The sequence below is a fragment of the Galeopterus variegatus genome, unplaced genomic scaffold (assembly GCF_000696425.1).
Source record: "Galeopterus variegatus unplaced genomic scaffold, G_variegatus-3.0.2 Scaffold1832, whole genome shotgun sequence".
NCBI lineage: Eukaryota > Metazoa > Chordata > Mammalia > Dermoptera > Cynocephalidae > Galeopterus > Galeopterus variegatus.
Genome location: NW_007727943.1, coordinates 37,041 through 53,769, shown reverse-complemented (window position 1 = coordinate 53,769; position 16,729 = coordinate 37,041). Strand labels below are relative to the sequence as shown.

At 36.5% G+C, this 16,729-nt stretch overlaps 1 protein-coding gene across 1 annotated transcript in view; it reads right to left on the bottom strand.

Annotated features, from left to right (window-relative positions):
* Nucleotides 1-16,729, bottom strand: part of SACM1L (SAC1 suppressor of actin mutations 1-like (yeast)) — a 45,672-nt gene that overhangs the window by 10,096 nt on the left and 18,847 nt on the right. The window contains exons 8-11 of the mRNA XM_008579206.1: nucleotides 16,576-16,661; nucleotides 15,706-15,792; nucleotides 12,362-12,430; nucleotides 2,929-3,008 (exon numbers count right to left, since the gene is read on the bottom strand). Coding sequence (XP_008577428.1) covers nucleotides 2,929-3,008; nucleotides 12,362-12,430; nucleotides 15,706-15,792; nucleotides 16,576-16,661 — 322 coding nt within the window. The remainder of the gene's footprint in view (nucleotides 1-2,928; nucleotides 3,009-12,361; nucleotides 12,431-15,705; nucleotides 15,793-16,575; nucleotides 16,662-16,729) is intronic.

Genomic DNA, 16,729 nt, shown 5'->3' with positions numbered 1-16,729 from the left:
ATATATAAATAAAAATAAAAACAAAAACAAAAACACACACACACCTATCTTCACATGCTCTCCTCGGGGCCCTCAGAGAGAAGTGGAAGCAAGGCATAGCGAATGCTAGTGAAGTGGGCTCAAGTACAGCAATAAGGTATGCACTGTGAAGTCCTACTCCAACCGACTGGCTAGCATGTTATCTATTCTCTATCCCCATGAGTAAAGAATAGGGTCTCTTTTTATTGTTTTTCAAATTGATTAATGTGTTCAAAATGGTGAAACTTAATTCAGTCTAATGAGGATTAGTTTGGTTGTCCATTGTGTGCTAGGTTTTGGGAGAAGTACAGAGGCAGTAGTCCCCATTATGGTTAATTATGACCATGTTAACAAAAAATTCACGTTCCTTTGTCAATATCTATACATCGTACATATCTATAGAAGAGATAATTTTCTTGTTTGTCAATCTATAATGAGTTGTCTTCAGTTATCTAATATTTAAGAGGCACAATTCTAAAAGTTAGAAGATACCTAACAGTGAAGGTGTCCTACCATGAGCTAAAAAAGTTGCCCTTTGAAAGGGGGAAAAAAATCATTAAGTCCTGAAAGTCAAGGGAAGAAGAAAGACAGCAGAGAACCTGAGCGCCATGGCTATAAGAGTCTCGAATGAATATTCCACTTCTGCCCAACTTCCTTCTCAGGAATCAAGACAAGTCATACAGTAGGAGGATTGGAAGGACATTATGTTCTCATCTGCTGCGTGAAAATTCAGATGAAGTGTCTGCTCTCGTGACTTCCTTGACTCCAACCAAATGAAGGGACATCAATAAGAGTGTGGGCTTCTAGCACATAAAGAAAGCCTACCACATCTCAATGGATATCTCAGGTGAGAATGGTAACCTTAGAAATTAGTTCAAAAATCAAAGCCAACTGAGAGGCTGACAACTTTGGGAAGATAGGGAGTGGGTGAAAGCATTTTCAAAGGCAACTCCAATAAAAGTGGCAGTATGACAGTTATTTTTGGAGTGCTCTCACTAAAGGTGATAACTCTAGATTTGTTTAAAGAATTTAAGCAAAGTTTCAGTTAAGCAAAATAAAAGTTCTAGAAACGTACATTATAACTATAGTTAACAATACTGTATTGTACATTTAAAAATCTGTTAGGAAGACAGATCTCATGTTAAGTGTTCTTAACATAATAAAATTAAAGAAAATACCAAACAAATAAAAATTTAAGTAACTTACTAAAACCTAAATGCATTTGGATTAAGCTTGTATCCTTGTTCTAAAACACATTTATACCATCTAAGAATGAGTTATATACTTATACTTGGTGATAAATTATTTTAAATATATTATTTTACTTTTAAACCCAAGAGCCAAGCAGTTCTACTTTCCAAGTTCTACAAGAAATCCGTAAGACACATTCTCTTGCACATCTCATTTTTTTCCACCCAGTTTCCAAATGAATGACCTTCCATTGCTAATGCATCCCACCACTCCTCAGTAGTATGACCATATATGACTTTTCTCTTTCTGCCATTCACCAATTCAACAACTTAATTTACTCATAGTAACAACTGGTTAAAAAACTAAAAAGCTAATCAGTCCAATAGATATCTTAAAGACAGTAACAAATCTACTACTTGACTTCAGACATAAATCAACACACTGATTTTTTTCCCCTGCCAGAATACATATTTATTAAGTAAAAAAAAAATTCAAATACACTTGTATTTAAATATGCTCCTCTGTCTAGTGGTCATTAGAGCTCATAGAAGGGAAATAACAATAGTTTTGGATTGCTCACTCTTTAGCAATAGGTGCCCTTCCAAGTTTCCTGAATAGAAAGGGCATAACTTTAGACTCTAATTTATGCATCAAGTTCTCAATGTTAGCTACTGCTAAAAAATTCCAAATTCCTCGAGACAACTCTAGAGGCAAAGCATACCTATGGAAACCCTCTTGGGCAGACTATCTTAACAAGAGGTGTACATAAAATGAACATTTTCCAGTACATATATGATGGATTCCAATCTTGGAGAGTTGATTTTTCAGATCTGAAGGTATATTCTGAGTAAGTTAATACTAGGATTCTGAGGCACACCCTGGTTAGGACTACCTTCTCTGAGTCACTTGAAGTGTGTTTTGGCAAGTTCCACTGTGAGAAGGTGGAAGTGTAGATGGAGTCAGGATCTGATTAATTTTCTAGGGCTTTTGAATTGGACAAGAAAGACTTAAATTCTTCCCCAAAGACTCATTATATTATTCTATCTTTGCATATGTTTGAAATTTTCCATAGGTTAAAAGAGTTTCTCCCCTGATAAACCAATACAATTTGGGGGGAAAGTTTCCCAAATGCCTGTGACCATGTTTTACCATAGTATACCTCCACCTTCTATCCCAATTTTCTGCTGCAGAAAGCTTCAAATGGGCTGACTCATTACTTTGCACCTTTTCACAACGATGTTTTCGATGTTTTCGGATCTCTGTCTTTACACAAGGCTACACAGAGTTTGCAATTGTTGCCTGGTGACTTATAGGAGAGGCAAAGTTGCTGCTCCAAATAAGGCCACCATGCAACAGCTAAAGTGCTCCAGTTCATGTGGTGGTCAGGACCTCAGAGTCCACACAAAACGATCACAAGGAATTGAAATTTGTGACCTAACAGCTGTAGCCTCACAAAGCCTCTCAGGGATACAAAGCTTCTATGAGGAGATTTTAATCAGGGACTAACCTCAAATTAAAACTTGAAGGTTAAAAAAAGTTATTCAGCAACATAAATTATACCAGAGAAAATTTCAAGCCAACAAAAAAATCATGCTTTGATCTAGTACTGAAAAAATGCAAGTTGAAATATAACATATCTAGTGAGCTCTATGTACCCACGCATATACATAAGTGCACATCTGATCTGAAAAGACCAGCAATAGACTTCTAGTGAGTTACCTGATCATTCCACTTCCCAAGGAAGAAACCATTGTTGCAAATGTCTGTTCAAGTGGCTTCTCTGAGCCCTTCTGGTTAACCTGTAAAAAATTAAAAACACTATAGCTTTCAGTTTACTTAAAAGGAGCAAGTGACATCAGAAAAACAGCATATTAGGAAGCTCTAAGCCCTTGTTCCCCTAAAGAAACATCAAACAAAACAAAACAAAAAACTAAGTAAAACCTGTCTGAACCAACTTTGTAGGAGCTCTGGAAAACCATCAAAGGTTTATGGCAACCCACCAAATGTCTAATCAGGAAAACGCTACCTTAAAACCAAAGGAGAGTTTTGTGGTGTCTTTATTCATCTTTAGCCCATCTCTTCCTCAGAGTGGTGACAATTTTAATCTTAAGTAGAAGTAACCTGTTCTCAGTTCGCCTCACCCAACTAGAGGAAGCAAACCAGACCTTATTTGCAAATAATTCTGTATATCTATTCTAATCTGAAGGACTAACTCACTCATCTCTGTCTTGAGTAACACTGAACACAGGCAAGAAAAATGTTGGACAATGCTTGTAAAATCTAAAATAAAATGATAACCAATAAATACCTGGGACAAGAGATTCTGGGACATACAGTAGGTTATCTAAAGCCTGGAGAAGCAGCTGGGTGAAAGTCTTTGTGAAGTTAGGACATTCAAAAGCAGCCAAGTATATGGAGGAGTTTAGAAAGCCACCAACACGTCCAGGTAAGATGCATGCTCAGAAAAATCTTGAGAAGACCCTAAGCCTTCACCTCAGACTGGGCCCTAGGCTTGGGACAGGCCTGGCTAATCATAAAAGAATGCACCACCACAGAGCCAACCTGCAAAGAATGGGAGATAGGGCTGTTCTCTCATTTTTTTTTTTGTTGTTGTTGTTGTTGTTAGTTTTTTGTTTATTTCAGTTCCTGGAATTAACTGAAATCTATTTTTTGTTGTTGTTGTTGTTGTTGTTAGTTTTTTGTTTATTTCAGTTCCTGGAATTAACTGAAATCTATCAAAACATTATCCAAACGTAAGTAAAAGAAACAGAGGCTTCAGTGAGCATATATGACAAGGAACAGTCTTTGCAAAAATAGTTTGGAAATGTCTCAAAACAAACAGATTACTACATTTAACAACCAAAAAACAAAACAAAGCCATAAAAAAAAGCAAACCCTTGGAAAGGGGGAAACTGTGACTTCCAGAGTTACCAAATTATAATAATCAATTGTTCAACCAAAAAAAAAAAAATCACAGGCACACAAATAGGAAAATATGGCTCATTTGAAGGAAAAAAATAAATTGACAAAACTATCCCAGCAGAAGCCAAGACACTAGACTTGCTAGGCAAAGACTTAAAAACAACTATCTTAAATATGCTCAAAGAACGAAGGGAAAACTTAGTCAAATAACTAAAGGAAATCAAGAAAACAATACATGAACAAAATGAGAATACCAAGAAGAAGAAAGAAATTATTGAAAGGAACCAAACAATAAGTATGGAGCTTAAAAGCATAATAACTAAGATGAAAAATTTTGTAGAGAAGTTCAACAGCAGATTTGAGCAGATAGAAAAAATAAGCTGTGAACTTGAAGGTAAAAATTTAAAATAACCAAGTCTGAGAAACAGAAAGAATAAAGAAAAGTGAATACAGCCTGTGGGATTTATGGGACACAGTCAAGTAGGCAACTTATGTATTATGGGAGTCCCAGAAGGAGAAAAGAGAGAAAAAGGGGTAGAGAGATTATCTAAAGAAAACAATGATCAAAAACTCTCCAAAGCTGATGAAAGACATGAATCTTCAAAACCAAAAAGTGCACTGAACTCCAAGGAGGATGAATGTAAAGATACCCTCACAGAAAACATTATAATCACATGACTGAAAAAAAAAGAGAGAGAGAGAATCTTGAAAGCATCAAGAGAGAAGAGACTCATCATATACAAGCGATTCTCAACAGAATTATCTATCAATTTCTCATCAGAATTCTTGAAGGTCAGAAGATGGAGGGAGTTCTACAGCCAAGAACTCTATATCCAGAAAAACTGACCTTTAAAAATAAGGGAGAAAATAAGATATTCCTAGATAAACAAAACCTGAGGGAGTTCATATCTCTAGACCTGACCTACAAGAAATGGTACAAGGAGTCCTTTAGGTTGAAGTGAAAGAAATTCTACAGCCAAGAACTCTATATCCAGAAAAACTGACCTTTAAAAATAAGGGAGAAAATAAGATATTCCTAGATAAACAAAACCTGAGGGAGTTTATATCTCTAGACCTGACCTACAAGAAATGGTACAAGGAGTCCTTTAGGTTGAAGTGAAAGAATGCTACACAATAACTTGAAGCCATAGAGAGATGTAAAGATCTTCATTAAAGGTAAATACGAGGGCAAATATAAAAGCCAGTATCAATGTAACCTTGGTCTGTGACTCCACTTTTTATTTTCTGCAGGATTTAAAAGTCAAATAAATAAAAAAATTCAGAAATCTGTTATTGGATACACAATGTATAAAGATGCAATTTGTAACATCAATAACATAAAAGAGAGGGACAAAGTTTTATAGGAGGAGAGTTTTTACATGCAATTGAAGTAAAGTTGGTATCAATTCAAATTAGATAATTATAACTCTAGGATGTTATATGTAATCTTCATGGTAACCACAAAAGAAATAGCTATAGAATAACACAAAAAGAAATGAGAAGGTAATCAAAATGGATCACTACAAACAAACAAACAAACAAAAACCCAAAAAACAAAATACAGCCAAACATACAAAAAAGACATTAATGAAGAAAATAGGGAATAAAAAGCTGTAAGAGATATGGAAAACAAATAGTAAGTTAGCTGAAGTAAATCCCTCCTTACCAGTAATTATTTTAAATGTAAATGGATTAACTCTTCAATTTAAAAGAAACAGATTGGCAAAATGAAAAACATGATCCAAGTATATGCTTTCTCTAAGACATTCACACTAGATTTAAAGACACACATAAGTTAAAAGTGTAAATATGAAGAAAGATATTCTGTGCAAATAGCAATCAAAGAGAACTGGAGTAGCAATACTAGTTTCAAACAAAATATACAGATACTCCTCAACTTATGATGGGGTTTCATCCGGTAAACCCATCATAAGTTAAAAATATTGTAAATCAATAGTGTGTTTTCAACTTATGATCATATTTTCAACTTATTATAGGTTTATCCAGTCATATCTCTATCATAAGTGATATCTCTATCATAAGTTGAGTAAACTGAATAGTATCTCTTTCACACAATTGCAAAGACAAAAAATTTTAAGTCAAACTATTGTAAGTCAGGGACTATCTGTACTCTAAGGAAAAACTATTACAAGAGATAAAGAAGAACATTATTTATTGATAGAAGGGTCAATTCACCAAGAAGATATAACAATTATAAACATATATGCAACAAACCATCAGAGCCAGAAATAAAAAATTCTACAATAATAGTTGGAAACTTCAATATCTCACTTTCAATAACAGACAGAACAATCAGACAGAGTATCAATAAGAAAACAGAAAATCTGAACACCATAAACCAATTAGACCCAACAGACATATACAGAACACTACAGCCAATAACAGCATAATATACATTTTTTGCAAGTGCACATGAACATTGTCCAAAACAAACTATATGATAGGCCACAAAACAAGTCTTTAAATAGTTTTTAAAACTAAAATCACACAAAATATATTTTCCAGTCACAATGGAATGAAGCTAAAAATCAGTAACAGAAGGAAAACTAGAAATTTCACAAATACACGGAAATTAAACAACATGTTCTTAAACAGTCATTGGATCAAGGAAGAAATCACAGAGAAATTAGAAAGTACTTAAGAAAAACGAAAACAAAAATACAATATACCAAAACTACAACTCAACAACACAAAAACAAACAATCTGATTTAAAAATGGGCAAAAGATTTACATAGACATTTCTTCAAAGAAGATACACAAATGGCCAATAAGCACATGAAAAGATGCTCAACACCACTAGTCATTAGATAAATGTAAATCAAAACCACTATGAGACACTACTCCAGACCCACAAGGATGGCTATTCTTAAAAAACAGAGAAAATAACAAGTGTTAGCTATGATATATAGAAACTGGAACCCTGGTACATTGCTAATGGGAATGTAAAATGGTACAGCCATTGTGGAAAACAGAATTGTGGTTCCTCAAAAAGTTAAACACAGAATCACCATATGATCCAGATATTCCACATTTAGGTATAAACTTAAAATAATTGAAAACAGGAACTCAAATAGATACTTGCATACCCAGGTTCATAGCAGCATTATTCACAATAGCCAAAAGGTAGAAACAACCCAAAAGTCCATTGATGGATGAATGGATAAATAAAATGTGGCATATACATACAATGAAATGTTATTCAGTCTTATAAAGGAATAAAATTCTGATACATACTACAATATAGATGAGCCTTAAAAACATTATACTAAGTAGAATAAGGCAAATTCAGAAAGACAGAAAGGAAAAGAATTACCAGGGCCTATGAGGAGGGCAGTAATGAGAATTTATTGTTTAATAGGTACAGAGTTTCTGTTTGGTACAATGAAAAACTGTGGAAATGGACAGTGATGATGGTTGCACAACATTATGAAATACTTAATGCTACTGAAGTGCACACTTAAAAATGGTCAAAATAGTAAATTTTCTGTTATGTTAAAAAATAAATAAGTCAAGGTGTTTGTTTTGTTTTCCTGAAAAAACGTGTGAGAGAAATAACAGATTACATCATCAAAATGGCCAACACGAGTTGCCTAGTGCTCATACTCCCACAAAAAGGTCTGAAAACAACAAATAACTATATTTTGAGTGGAGTGACTGAGGAAGTACACTGGAGAGCAACAAGGAAGCAACAAAATCCCTATGAAGCACAGAAGCCCAGACAGCACCAAAGAGAAGGGAGTAAGGCACCCTTCCTTAGCCACACTGTCTCCCCCACTGAGATCGATTCAGAGCCAGAAGGGACTTCTTATGGAGGAATGGTAACTGGAGACCCATGCTGGTCCCCATCACTGGCATAGATACCAGCACTCATTAGTACAGTAAGGTCCCTAGTCTTCAGAGGCCTAGAATCCAGTATGGACAGAGGCCAGGAGTCTGTGTAGCTGTATTGCCCCAGGGAAGGAACCCCTTTGGCATTCCCTACCTATACCCACAACCTAAGCTACTATGGCATGGCACCATCTCAAAACCAGACCCACAACTGGAGTAAATCCTGCAAGGAGCCTCTGGCTTCCTCCATCCCGAGGCCCTGCTGTCATTCCACTATAATCAAATGAGTGCCTGTAGGACCAGTACACTGGCTTCCCATTGCCTAGGGTCAGAGTAACAACTGAGACCCCAACATCTAAACCCAGGAGGCACCCCTTTGCCCCAGGGGAATAGGCAGACTGCAGAGACAAAAAGCTTCCCAGCAGCCATCCGGCTCAGGCTCACCCACCTTCAACCTGACAGCTGGCCCAAAGGTAAATTAAACCTACCCCACCAAAAGGTGAGTGGCGTGACTGGCACAGCTGCCTGGCCCACCCCAACCTGACAGCTAGCCAGGAGGCAGCTATGCCCTACCAAAGGGAGCCCTGTGAAGTTACCAAGCCCACCAACCAACCTGGAAGCAGCTCCACCATATCTATTGGAGCCCTGCATAGCCACACCACACCCACCCCTGGCTGGGCAGCCAACCTGGTGGCAGCCCCACGCTCCCAGAGAGGCTACAAAATAGCCTGCCACTCCAGAGCACCCACATGCTCCTGGCCCAACAACCAATCTGGTGCTCCCACCCCCCAGCAAAACCGCACTACTGCTGTCACAAACGCCCACAGCCTAGCCCAGTGAGACAATCACAGACATCAATAATGTTCATGGAGACCACACTACTGAATACACCCACAACCAAAACCAACCCATTTTCAACTGACACCTTAGGACCCATCTATATAGGAAAAAGCCTAATTCTTCAAAAACTACTCCATAAAATCAAAGCAATTGCTTCATTGTAACATAAGAAACATGAATAAGCAAGGAAATGTGACACCCCTAAAGGAACACAGTAAGTCACCAGTAAAAGACCCCAAAGAAAAGAATATTTACAAAATCCCTGAAAGGGAATTCAAATAAAGACCTTAAGAAAACTCAGTGAGTTACAAGATAATGCAAACGATTCAATGAAATCAGGAAAACAATTTATGATCTGAAAGATAAATTCAATAAAAAGATACATGTCATAAAAAAAGACCCAAACAGAAATCTTGGAACTGAAGAATAAAAAAACAAAAAATACAATTGAGAGCTTCAACATCAGACTAAATCAAGTAGAAGAAAGGATTTCTGAACCTGAACACAGGTCTTTTGAAATAACCCAGTCAGAAGGGAAAAAAAAAAAAAAAAAGAAATAAGAATAAAAAAGAATGAGACAACCCTTGAGGACTATGGGACACCATTAAGCAAACAAATCTTTATATTATAGGAGTCCCAGAGGAAGAAGAATGAAGGCACAAAAAACCTGTTTAACAAAATAACAGCTGAAAACTTCCAGTATTGGGAGAGATATGGATTTCTAGAACAGGAAGCTCAAAGGTCCTCAATAGATTCAATCCCAAAAAATCCTCACCAAGACACATTACAATCAAACAGTCAAAATTCAAAGACAAAGAGAATTCTAAATTCTGCAAGAGAAAAATGTTAAGCCACATACAGGAATACTTCATTTTACCGCACTTCACTTTTTGGCACTTTGCAGATATTGCTTTTTAATTTTTTTTTTTTTAAACAAATTTAGCCATCATTGAGGCATTCAGCCGGTGGTCACCAGCACTGAAGCAAGATCATCCATGAGCAAAAGATTACAATTTGCTGAAGGCTCAGGTGACTGTTAGCATTTTTTAGCAAAAACTTATTTTTTAACTGAGGTATATACATTTTTAAAAGTATAATTCTATTGTACATTTAATACACTACAGTAAAGTATAAACATAACTTTTAAATGTTCTGGGAAACCAAAAAACTCATGTGACTGACTTGCTTTATTACAATATTTGCTCTATTGAAATGGTCTGGAATTGACCCTGCAATATCTCCAAAGTATGAATATATAATGGATTTCCTATTAGACTATCAGCAGACTTCTCAGCAGAAACCTTGCAGGCCAAAAGACAATGAGATGATACATTCAAAATGCTGAAAGACAAAAACTGTCAGTCAAGAATCTTATAATCAGCAAAGCTATCCTTCAGAAATAAAGGAGAAATAAAAACCTGCCCAGACAAGCAAAAACTGAGGAAATTCATCATCACTAGAATGGCCTTATGAGAAATGCTTAAGAGAGTGCTACAACTGGAAACAAAAGGACAACAATGAAAACACGTAAAAGTATAAAACTCATCAGTACAGGTAAATTGAATCAATGATAAAAAGTCTTCCAACAAAAAAAAGCTCAGGACCTGATGACTTCATTAAATTCTACTAAACATTTAAGCAAGAACTAATACTGATTCTCCTAAACTATTCCAGAAAACTGAAGAGGAGGGAATACTCCCAAACTCATTTTATGAGGCCAGCATTACCCTGATTCCCAAACCAGGAATGAACACAACAAAAAAAGAAAACTATAGACCAATATCCATGATGAACATAGATGCAAAAATTCTCAGCAAATTTAACAGCACATCAAAAAGATTAGTCAGTGAGATCAAGGTGGATTCATCTCAGGGATGCCAGGATGTGTCAACATATGCAAATCATTATGTGTGATAAATCACACGAACAGAATAAAGGGAAAAATCATATGATCATTTCCAGTAGACACAGGAAAAGCATCTGACAAAATTCAACATCATTTTATGATAAAAACTCTCAACAAATTAAGTATAGAAGGTATGTACCTCAACACAATAAAGACCATATATGACAAACTCACAGGAAACATCATACTGACCAGGAAAAAGCTGAAAGCTTTTCCTCTAAGATCAGGAACAACACAAGCATGTCCACTTTAATTACTCCTATTCAGCATAGCACTGGTAGTCCTAGCCAGAACAATCAGTCAACAAAAGCAAAAACAGACAAATGGGATTACAACAAACTAAAAAGCTTTTGCACAGCAGAGGAAGCAATGAACAGAATGGGACAACCTACAGAATGGAAAAAAAATATTTGCAAACTACAGATCTGGCCTGGGAGCATTATCCACAATATATAAAATACTTAACAGCAAAAGAACAGAACAAAAAAACAAAACAACAATAATAACCTGATTAAAAAATGGGCAAAAACTTTTAATAGACATTTCTCAAAAGACATTCAAATAGCCAAAAGGTACATGAAAAACTGCTCTACATCACTAACCATTAGGAAAATGCAAATTAAAACCATAATGAGATATCACCTCACTCCAGTTAGAATGGCTATTATCAAAAAGACAAAAGAAAACAAGTGCTGCTGAGGATTTGGAGAAAAGTGAACATTCACATACTGTCTGTGAGACTGTAAACTAGAATAGCCACTATGGAAAACAGTATGGAAGTTCCTCAAAAAATTAAAAATAAACTACCATATGACCCAGCAATCCCACTACTGGGTACATATCAAGGATTTTATTTTTTTATTTTTTTGGTAGCTGGCTAGGATGGGGATCCGAACCTGAGACCTTGGTGTTACAAGGCTGAGCTCTAACCAACTGAGCTAACTGGCCAGCCCTTACTGGGTACATATCTAAAGGAAACAAAATCAGTATGTTGAAGAAATATTTGTACTCCCATGTTTGCTGCAGAATTATTTACAATAGCCTAGATATGGAATCATCCCTACTTTCTAAAAACAAAGAAAGTTGTGGACAAAGAAAATGTGGCATATATACACAATGGAACACTATTCAGCCCAAAGAAAAGAATAAAAATCCTGTTAATTGTAACAACATGCATGGACATGAAGGACATCATGTTAAATGAAATCAGCCAGTACAGAAAGACCAATACCACATGATCTCATTCATATCTGGAAGCTAAAAAAAAAAGAAAAGAAAGAGTGATATCATAGAAGCAGAGTAGAACAGTGGTTACCAGAGACTGGAGAGGAGAGGGCAGAGGAGAGTATGGGAAGAGGTTGGTCAACTGGTACAAAATTACAATTAGACAGGAGGAATAAGTTCTGGTGTTCTATTACACAATAATTGGAGGATGGTTAATAGCAAGGTATCATATATTACAAGTAGCTAAAAGAGAATCTTTTGAACGTTCTCACCATAAAGAAATGATAAATGCATGAGGTGATGAATACACCAAATACCCTGATTTGATCATTACACATGTATGTATTAAAACATCAAATTGTGCCTCATAAATATGTACAATTACAACGTATTTAAAAAAAAAAACATACCAGATTGATTATGACTTGTTTTCCATAAATAATTACTTGTGAATCAAAATGCCTTTGGAAACCATCCATCTAGAGGGAAAAAAGGTTAGATACTTTACCAGATTACATTACAGATATATTTGTAATATTTTAAAAATACCTCCTTAAATGTTCTACTTGTATATTCAAGAGAATGATGTCAGCATGTCATGTCACATAGATATTCTAAATACCATGTAGTATATAGTAATAATAAGCCATTTTACTCTGAGCGGCAATATTATTATTCCAAGTACTCTAAACAGCATAAAGTTAAAAATCTTACTGAGATCACTCAAAACTACAAGTGTATTTGCAATAATATTCAATCACTGTTTGTTTTTCCATGTTTCTTTTTTCTTTTTTTTTTTTTTGTGACCGGTAAGGGGATCACAACCCTCGGCACGGTGTCGTCTGCACCACGCTCAGCCAGTGAGCACACAGGCCATCCTATATAGGATCCGAACCTGCGGCCTCGGCGCTACCAGCACTGCACTCTCCTGAGAGAGCCATGGGGCCGGCTCCTTTCCATGTTTCTTTTTAAGACACAAACAAGGTTTAATATATTTAAAAGGACTAAGATCATAGAAAATATGTCCTCTGACTACAATAATAGAAGGAAATTCAGAAAATTCACAAATGTGTGGAAATTAAACAACACTCTCCTAAATAAACAATACAGAAAATCAACAAAACCAAAAGTTAATTTAAAAGGATCAACAAAATTTCCAAACCTTTATCTAGACTGACCAAGAAAAAAAGAGAGAAGACTGAAATTACTAAAATCAGAAATAAAGAAGGAGCATAATTACATTGCCATTATATTATTTTATGGTGGTTAAGATTTAGTTTCTCTTTCTCGTTTGCATTTTTGTTCTACCAGTGGGTTTTGTTCTTGTGTATTTGTGGTAGTGGTTATCATTTTTGAAATTTCAGATGCAGGATTTCCTTGAGGATGTCTTGTAGGGCTGATAGTGCAGTGGTGAACTCCCACAGTTTTTGTTTGTCTGGAAAATACACTATTTCCCCCTCATTTTAGGACAGCTTTGCTGTATAGTATTCTTGGCTGGCAGTGTTTTTCTTTTAGTGTTCTCGGCTGGCAGTGTTTTTCTTTTTCTTCTGGCCTGTAGAGCTCTGTTGAGAAGTCTGCTGTTAGTCTGGTAGAGACTTATAGGTGACGATGTTTTTCTCTTGTTTCTTTTAAGATTCTCTCTGTCTGATTTTTGCCAGTTTGACTATAACGTGTCTTGGAGAGGATCTTTTTGGGTTGAATCTGTTTGGGGATACTTGAGCCTCCTGGATCTGAAGGTATGTGTTTCTCCCTATACCTCTGAAGTTTTCATCATTATTTCATTGAATAGGTTTTCCATGCCTTTTCCTTTCTCCTTCCCTTCTGGAACACCCATGATTCAAATGTTTGTGTGCTTAAGGTTGTCTGCTAGCTCTTAGATTTTCCTCATTTTTCCTTTTTTTTGGTCCACCTGGGTTATTTCAAAAAGACTACCTTCAAGATAAATTCTTTCTTTGCTTGTTCTAGCCTGCTACTTAAACTATTGGTCGTGTTTTTTATTACACCAAGTGAATCTTTCAGTTCCATGAGTTCCGCTACATTCCTTTTTAAGGTATTAATTTCTGTGTAAATTTCCTCCTTCATATCCTGGATATTTTTCTTGTTTCATTATGTTGTCTGAGTCTTCTGTCTCAGTGAGTGTGTTAGTCCATTTCTGTCACTTATAACAAAATATCTGGAACTGGGTAATTAATAAAGAAAGTGAAATTTATTGCTTACAGTTTCAGAGCCTAGGAAGTCCAAAGTCCAGGGAACATATCTGGTGAGTCGTCTTTGGTGGAGGCTTTTACAGCAATGCAGGGGTCTCTCATGGCAGAAAATAGTGGAGCAGAAAGACAGACTGACTCTCCTCTCTCTTCTTTTAAAGGTCTCAGAACCATGCCCATGACCACCATTTTTAATGCATTCACTACGGCATGGTCCTACAATCTAATCACCTCTTCAAGGCCTCACCTTTCAGTTATCATAATAGGACTTCCCAATCTCTTTACACTGTCAACAGAGTGAACTAAGTTTTGGGGGGGCACATTCAACCCAAGCCAGTGAGTTTCCTTAAGACTATTGCTTGGAATTCCTTTTCCATCATTTCAAGGGTTTCCTGCTCTATAGCGTCTAGTATTTGACAATTTCTGTATTCTTTTGGTGGTGCCATGTTTTCTTGGATTTTTGTATTTCTACTTTGATATTTGGTCATCATAGAGCAGTTACTTCTTCTATTACTCTGGAGTGGGCTTTGAGGAGAGAGATGTCCTCTTCTTTTTTCAGTCTCCACTAGTGATTCTCCTTGTGACTATGAAGTTGAGTGTCCAGCAGGTTACCTGCACAGTGGATGTGGCTACTGCTGTGGAGTTGAGCTGTTTTTGTGGCAGTCACAGCTGTGGTGGTGGCTGTGGTGGGCCACTCATATGGAAGTGGCTTTTTTGGTGTGCTCTCTTACCTGCTTCCAGGCCAAGGGGACCACCCTCAGCTCCTGCCTAGGACCCCAGGCATTGATCTCTTGCCTGCTTCTGGGAGGAGGGTGTTTTTCCACACTTCTAACATGCCATCTATGCAGCCTTTTGGTGGGGCACATTCAACCCAAGCCAGTGAGTTTCCTTAAGACTATTGCTTGGAATTCCTTTTCCATCATTTCAAGGGTTTCCTGCTCTATAGGGTCTAGTATTTGACAATTTCTGTATTCTTTTGGTGGTGCCATGTTTTCTTGGATTTTTGTATTTCTACTTTGATATTTGGTCATCATAGAGCAGTTACTTCTTCTATTACTCTGGAGTGGGCTTTGAGGACAGAGATGTCCTCTTCTTTTTTCAGTCTCCACTAGTGATTCTCCTTGTGACTATGAAGTTGAGTGCCCAGCAGGTTACCTGCACAGTGGATGTGGCTACTGCTGTGGAGTTGAGCTGTTTTTGTGGCAGTCACAGCTGTGGTGGTGGCTGTGGTGGGCCACTCATATGGAAGTGGCTTTTTTGGTGTGCTCTCTTACCTGCTTCCAGGCCAAGGGGACCACCCTCAGCTCCTGCCTAGGACCCCAGGCCTTGATCTCTTGCCTGCTTCTGGGAGGAGGGTGTTTTTCCACACTTCTAACATGCCATCTATGCAGCCTTTTGGTTTAGAGGTTCATTGTATGCCAGAATCAAGGTGAAGGGCCTCAAAGTTATTGAATTCTGACGTATGGGGAATAAATACATTCTCTATATGTAAAGTATAATGCCAATAAACTTCTATTTTAGCCAATGAAAAAAGAATGGAAGATACACACATGATTTGCTACTTTGTTGATCTGTGGCAGTGGTTTATACTTGAGGTTTGGTCTTTGGGACCAGAAGATAGGTATTGATCCTCGAGTCTAAAAGAAAAGACAGAAATGTGAAAAGAAACACACACAAACTTATTTTTCTCAACTTACTTATTGTCAGAAGTATGTATATTAATGACCTTGCAAAGGAAAAAAATAATAAAACCAACCATGAAAGACGTCCACATGCACTTGCTCCTAAAGTTCACATTTTATGGGAATATACTTAGAAAGAACTTCTCCTTTCAATTTTATATACATGGCACTTGTTTAGTAGACAGTACTATATTTATCCGATATCCTAAAACAAATCAACTTATCTTTGAGTAAAAATTAACAAGTTATGTCTGCTATATAATTATGAAAAACTTAGAAAATTGTTTTGTTCATTCTCAAATGAATATGTTTAGCCACTAATGCTCTGTAGCAGCAAGTGATCCACAACTCCATAAGGATGCAACAAAAGAGAGGTGTTATCTCACTGTAAAGTGCAAGGCAGGTAAAGTCAATCATAAGCCATTAGTTTGTCCTATCACTGCCCTGAATAAATCTACAGAATTAAATAGATAGATGGCTCCATTTCCATAACTCTCATACCTCCCAACTTACTTTCTCCTTTTGGGATTTAATTTAAGGATGGGATATGTCAGCAGGTCAGTGCCAGATTAATGGGCTACCCTTTTTTGGAGGTGCATTTTTCCATACTAAAGATAAAGATGTTAGTTAAGAAAGGAGGGGAAGGGAGGGAAGGGAAATTTCAATAACATGATAGAAAATTATGTTCTAAGCACAAAAGGCCAAGTGGCTGGCGATCTAAAAGACATATTAACTTGCCTGTACAAATGAAGCCTTGCTCCCATTGTAGTGTACAATTTGTTCTGTTTCTACAAAGTTAGCTGCATGGCCTTCAGAATCAATTCCTAAATTGAAAAAAATTAAAAGTTTTTATTTTTAGTATTTATTACATAAGAAAAACAACAGAAACTCA